Source organism: Miscanthus floridulus, chromosome 13, assembly GCF_019320115.1.
Source record: "Miscanthus floridulus cultivar M001 chromosome 13, ASM1932011v1, whole genome shotgun sequence".
In the NCBI taxonomy this organism is placed as follows: Eukaryota; Viridiplantae; Streptophyta; class Magnoliopsida; order Poales; family Poaceae; genus Miscanthus; species Miscanthus floridulus.
This window is the reverse complement of record NC_089592.1, coordinates 24,742,292-24,749,286: the sequence shown is the minus strand read 5'-3', so window position 1 is coordinate 24,749,286 and position 6,995 is coordinate 24,742,292. Positions and strand designations below refer to the sequence as shown.

At 36.3% G+C, this 6,995-nt stretch overlaps 1 protein-coding gene across 1 annotated transcript; it reads left to right on the top strand.

Moving 5' to 3' along the window:
• The first annotated feature begins 1,193 nt into the window (after positions 1 to 1,193).
• On the top strand, positions 1,194 to 6,314 carry LOC136502165 ((E)-beta-caryophyllene synthase-like). The gene is made up of 7 exons (XM_066497640.1): positions 1,194 to 1,313; positions 2,685 to 2,943; positions 3,809 to 4,169; positions 4,265 to 4,486; positions 4,640 to 4,775; positions 5,603 to 5,854; positions 5,945 to 6,314. Exons 1-7 carry the CDS (start codon positions 1,194 to 1,196, stop codon positions 6,227 to 6,229), a joined length of 1,635 nt encoding a protein of 544 aa, XP_066353737.1. The 3' UTR covers positions 6,230 to 6,314.
• The last annotated feature ends 681 nt before the right edge of the window (positions 6,315 to 6,995 follow it).

Here is a 6,995-nt window from a genome sequence, read left to right as displayed (position 1 = left end):
ATATACACACAAACATGATGATTAACTATATCTGATGACGTGGCAAATTTTTTATTGGGCAGTGTTTGGAAAACCTTTATTGAGAAGCAACACATGGAAAAATGCAAAGCGCCACTGAATGTAATCCCATTGAAAGTAAGTCCCCTGAATCGCATCATCTTTATTAATTAAACATATAGCTTTCACCGGATCACCAGATTGGATGACAAATCTTTTTCTCGTAAAGTGGTGTCTGAGGCAGGAACAGGGGAACAACTACTGTGGTTACTATGTTTGCAAGTTTATCAAGGTGCTCTCCCAAAGAACTCCTACAGAGAGACTCAAAGTACGTTAAAAATACACTATATATTCATTTAATTATTATTATTGATTGTGTTACTATGTCTTTATATATATATATATATGTACATATATTAATTTATTTTCCTTTAATTCAAACCTGTAGACTCGATGGTTGGAGGAAAAGGTCATACGGCAAGACCAAATCAAAGCAATTCAAGAGTCTATAGCCGGATTTTTTAATGAGCAGGTCATCGATTCCAAGGGCGAGTTCTACTTCGACCCAACACTGCCATTGAAGCCAAGCTAGAGGATGAGAAGAAACTTGTTATGTCACAACAACTATAATGCAATCTTTTGTAATATATGCACATGAAATAATATAATGTAAAATACACATATGCATGCATGCATGTAAATATATATATGATGCATGCATATATATATATATATATATTTCTATGCTTGAATTGTGTGATTTAATACGTTCATTGTGCTTGAACCGAAACATACTATATGCGCATATAAATGTATAATTAGCAGCGTACAATACGACTTCGAAAACCTATTTTGAAAAGAAAACAAAAAAATGAAAAGAAAAGAAAAAAGAAAAAAACCTTTAGTCCCGGTTCGTATTACCAACCGGGACTAAAGGTGCCGGCCATCGTGGCATGTCAGGAGGCACCTTTAGTCCCGGTTGGTGTTACCCACCGGGACTAAAGGTCCTCCTTTAGTCCCGGTTCCTGACCCGGGACTAAAGGACCCCCCCTTTAGTCCCGGATGCTTGCTCCCGGGTGGGGAACCGGGACTAGAGGGGGTTCCCCACCGGGAGTAAAGCTCGGTTCTCTACCAGTGAGCTCTCTAAAGCCTCTCCTGCTTCGCATTGATCTAACGGCCCCAGCAGCCACCCAGAGATGGCCACCAGCGGCCCCGTCCCTCTGGTCTCACAGGTGCAGCAGCGCAGGCCACAGACATACACCCCGAGCCCATGGGGTGACTTCTTCCTCCACCACATCCCATGCACTCCATCACAGGTACATGCTCCATACGCTACAAAACTAATTAAACATGTCATTTGGCTCTCATCACATCGCTGCAGGAAAAGGTGCCAAGACCGCCAACACTTTGTTTTATTTTGCATGACTGCTAAAATTCTAGGCTATATATGTAACTGGTCGATGTGTAGGGATCGATTATTATCAAGGGTGTGATTGATTGATTGAATATATCCCAACAAACCAAACCCACCAATAGGATACAAGTTCACGGTGATTTGTTGCCTATACTGCCTTTCTGAGCTAGTTCCGCCCATGCAAGAAAATTCTTCCTCAGCCTGGTTCACAGGATACGTATATATAGAGAGAGAGATTTTGGACGTTTGCCTCAGGCCAGAATCACTGGACACTAGCTTCACCAGTTAATGTTATATTGGTGCTGATGAGCATATACAAAATGGTCCAATGTTTTTCTAAAAACATATTAAGGAACAACATGATAAATAAACATCTCTCTATATATAAGAGGATATAGTTGCACATGATAATAGGCACCTTGATTTTTTTTAGATAATGTAACCATATGTTCCGGCTTCAGCTTCTCACAAAAGAGAAGCATCACACCAAGCTTATTACACACTCACTCCAAACGGAACTCACACAGGTGCCAACTAGTTCCCAAGGCGACTACTAAAGTTCCAACCATTTGAAGCAAAAATAAACATGGCTTTTGACTCTAAATTTCTGCACACATCTTGGATAAGCACCCTGTGTTCATCCAGCCGTTGCAATGGAGCCCAAAATCAGAGCCAGTATTGTCGCCCTGAAGAGTACTTGCAAAAATGTTTTTGGTTGACATTTATTAAACACCAAATCATTCCTTGTGAGCCAAATAACCCAACAAAGGGCCGCTGCACCTGTCAATAATAAGAGATTGTGTTTTTGTTGACCCAATTTAGACCAACCTCCAAACATATGAGCTATGTTCCTCGGTGGTCTCAAACCAAAAACCCAGTGAACCATACGCCATAGAGCCTTAGCGACAATACAATCGAAGAATAAATGTTTTATGGTTTCCAGGCTACTGCAAAAGCTGCAAACCTTACTACCATTGCAATTTCTTTTGGCCAGATTATCCTTGATGATGATCAATTTTTATCTCATGTAACATGTTCTCATGTGAGCAACCAAACACCGTCTCACATCGATCTGTGAGGCGAAGCAGGTAGCAACGAAACAAAGAGAATGCATACACCCAGCCTGGTTGAGCTGCTGACCTCCATCAACATCTAGGTGTCTCTTCAAGTAGAATCTGGCTCATTGTGTTGTGCATATGAAAGGATTCGTTTGCACACTGACATTTACACTACAGAGAGATTAACTATAACATTAGAAATATCTTTCTTGCAGTATTTGATGATGAAGGATAAGGTCAAAATAATGAAGGAGGAGGTGAAGAAAATGCTACTGGATGCTGATTCTTTTGATTTGTCTGATAAGTTAGACTGTATTGATACACTAGAACGGCTTGGATTGGATTATCACTATACCAAGGAGATTGATAAATTAATGTACAATGTCTTCGAAGCTAGGGATCAAGATCTTGATCTTCTTACAACCTCAAATCTTTTCTATTTGCTTCGGAAGCATGGATATCATATTTCTTCTGGTTAGATTCCAGACATATTTTATTTTGCTATTTAATTGTCGTATATTACTTAGATGGAACTTCATATGACTTCAGAAGGACTTTTATGGTATACACACCTTCCACCGAAGCAACAAAGAGGTTTTTATTACTTCAAATAGTGTGGCGATACATATGCTCAAGTGTTAAATGTAGTATCTGCTTATAAAAATGACACAAGACAGCCTCCAACTGTTAGTTTCAAAGATGGTTTCTATTTTTTCTTAAAATAATAAAAATCTAGTTTAATCACTAAAGAATCATCTTAACTAATTTATTTTAGATTAGGTAAATATGTAAGTATCAGTTTATTTTTAAAAATGTTATCTATTAGTTAATGATCTATTTAGACTTTTTTTGAGGCAAAAACTGTGGGGGAGATCTATTTAGATTTATTTTGAACTTACTTATTTTTTCTACTATTTTATTCCTTGTACTGAAACTTGAAGAAGATGAACGAATAAGATTCAAATAACTATGAAAAGAGCATAGCATATAGATGACATCTTTAGAAAAAAAATTGTACAGCTTTCACATTTCTCTGATTTAAGATACAAAACTACTTACTAATTTTTAGAGGTTAAACAAGAATTTTTTTATTTTCAAAAAATAGAAAACCACATTTGAAACAAGAGAGAGGACCAAATTTGCTCGATTTCGGTAGTTGGAGAGCATCCAATACCCAGTTTCATCCTTCAAAGTTGAAAATTGAACTACCGTTCAAGTTGGAGACTAAACAATGGACTTTATACTATTATTCTGTCACTGCCATCTCTTACAACCGTTTCATAGTCCATACTTCTGGACAACAATATAATTGATGTCTCATGTGTTTTTAATGTCACAGATGTATTTTTGAAGTTCAGAGATGACAAAGGAAATATTGTAACAGATGATGCAAGATGTTTATTGAGAATGTATGAAGCAGCACATCTTAGAGTGAAAGGGGAAGAAGTGCTTGACAATATTCTTATTTTCACCAAGTGTCAGCTTCAGTATATTGTAGACGATCTCGAACCACAATTAAAAGAAGTGAAATATGCATTGGAAACACCTCTTTTTAGAAGACTCAAAAGAGTACAAGCGAGGCAATATATCTCAATATACGAGAAAAATACTACACACAATAATATGCTCCTAGAGTTTTCAAAGTTAGACTTCAACATTTTGCTAACCCTATATTGTGAGGAGCTAAAAGATCTTACACTGTAAGTGCCATCATTAATAGCATAGTGATGTTGTACTAAGTTCTCTCATTACCATTATTTCTAGATATCTTATCATGCCCTATATATATTTACAGCTGGTGGAAAGAGTTCCAAACACAGGCTAACACGTCAATCTATGCACGAGATAGGATGGTGGAGATGCATTTCTGGATGATGGGGGTATTCTTTGAGCCCCAATATTCCTATTCACGAAAGATGCTTACACAATTGATTACGATTGTGTCTATACTCGATGACTTGTATGACAATCATTGCACCACAGAAGAAGGCAATGTCTTCACTGCAGCACTGCAAAGGTTTGCAACACTTCTGTCCATATTCATCATGTTGCTTATAGGGTAATAAATTTATATAGTCCTAATTATTTATTTGTATGGAAAGCTGATGTCTCTAGAAGTTATATTTTCAATACATCATGTTAATATAATCATAAGTTTCATAAATGACAGGTGGGATGAAGAAGCAGTAGAGCAATGCCCAACATACTTGAGGACTTTATATATAAATATACTTACCACCGTAAAAGCCATTGAGGAGGGGTTGAATCTTCAAAACAACAAACATGCCAAGTTGGTTAAAGGACTGGTATGTCTTACTGAAACAAGATTAAAATGGAGAAACAATTGTATATATCCCTAGGAGGAAAATTATCGTGATTGACATATCTAAAAGCCATCATGGTTATATTATGTGTGTATGTCCAAATGTTCATTGTGCATCCTTGTGATTAACATATTTATAATCTTACTATGGTACAATGCGATCTAAAATTAATTTAGAGCAACATGATTGTCACTACTTTATTTTTATTCAATATATACTAATCAAACAAGTGTACAACATCTAAACTAATTTAGTTCTAATAATTTTGCTTGATCTAATATTAACTACAACATCCAAAATTTGGGGCTTATGATTATGAAATGCCTGGCTTAATTCTTGAAAAACATTTGTTCAACAATTATTCAGATTATATGCATGCATAGTAGATAAAAGTTGTATCAATGGATCCACATTATATTCCACACGTCTTTCAATACAAATTTATTTTTATTGTAACCAATGATATCTTATAAGAGTTTAGTGACAAGTATAGTTTAAAAATACTTTTCTTATATTCTTAATACTCCATACAGAAAGAAATATATAAATCAGTAAGTATTTTTTCATAGAGAGAGCAATAATTTCGGCATTAGTTTAAACTTATGTGTGTTTGAGAGTTTGGGTGCACATAGTATACGCATCAAGTATAAAGAATAATTAATGCGTTCCAGACAAAATGGCATTTGCTAACAGTAGTTAGAGCTCCCTGAGGCCTCCATTACAAATTTAAAGGTTTGCCTGGGTAGTTTTCACTTTGGGATATATTGTATCATCTTTGAGCTTTCACACTAATCTTACATGCATTTTAGATAATCGACATGGCCAAATGCTATAATGCTGAGACCGAATGGCGTGACAAGAAATATGTGCCAGCCACCGTTGATGAGCATCTAAAAATTTCAGCACGCAGTAGTGGTTGTATGCACATCGTGAGCCTGGGATTCATTTCAATGGGAGATGTGGCAACTAGCGAAGCTATTGAGTGGGCTTCTACCTATCCGAAAATCATCCGAGCTATCTGTGTTATTGGACGCCTCGCTAATGATATAGTGTCGTACAAGGTGCCAGTTAGTCTATATTTTCTAAGTGCTAATAAATGATAAGCTCAATTATAGAATCGTTCCTAAACTTTTCAATGTTTTTGGCTGCAGCGAGAAGAAGCCTCAAAGAATATGGTATCTACAGTGCAAACTTGTGCAAAAGAATATGGTACCACAATAGAACAAGCCATAGAAAAGCTTAGAGAACTGATCGAGGAAGCGTGGATGGACATCACCGAAGAGTGCATGAGACAGCCACAACCAAAGGCTCTTCTGGAGAGGGTAGCCAACCTGGCTAGTACAATGGATTTTGTATACAAAGATGTCGATGGATACACCGATTCACGGAGTATCAAAGGCATATTGGATTCACTGTATGTGGATCTAATCAACTAAAATTAGGTGACAGCGTGGCTATAACCAGCTGGACAACAATTCAGTGTCTATATAGTTTGTAGTATTTGCAAATGTATTGTGTTTCTCGGAAGATCTTGCAGATATGTATATATATACTTTAGTGATCTTTTTGCAACTGTAAAATCCAAACCTTGGCCTGTGGGTTCATAACTATTGTACAACTCGATGTAATGATTGTGAATTAATAAAATCTTTCTTTTACCAAGAAAAAGTATGGCTTGTTTGGCGTAGAGTTAGATGGAACAATTTCCAGGCACCAGAAATTATTGAAATCGGAGCTATAGACACATGGACGACGACATTTAGTTGAGCAATTTTGTTATTAAATTTTGAGATAAATACTTATATTCAAACCAACTTATTTTATTCTACAAACTCCAAATCATATATGGTAGAATTATGATAAATAGTGTGGAGCTAGAGTTGCGCTAATAAACCAGCTGTCCATGACTAAATTGGGCTAGGCCTGGCTAGTTTGTCACCTACCCTCTTCTGTATTCATGGTGGCTGGGCTAGAAGCTACTCCCTCTATCTCCAAATAAATCAATTCATAGAATCCGTACCAGTCAAACTTTTTTAAGTTTGACTAATTTTATAGAAAAAAGTAACAACATCTGTGACATAAAATGAACACATTATGAAAATATAGTCAATGGTACATTTAATGATACTAGTTTGATATAATAAATCTTGATGTTTTTCTACGAATTTGGTCAAAGTTTAAAAAGTTTGACTTAAGACAACT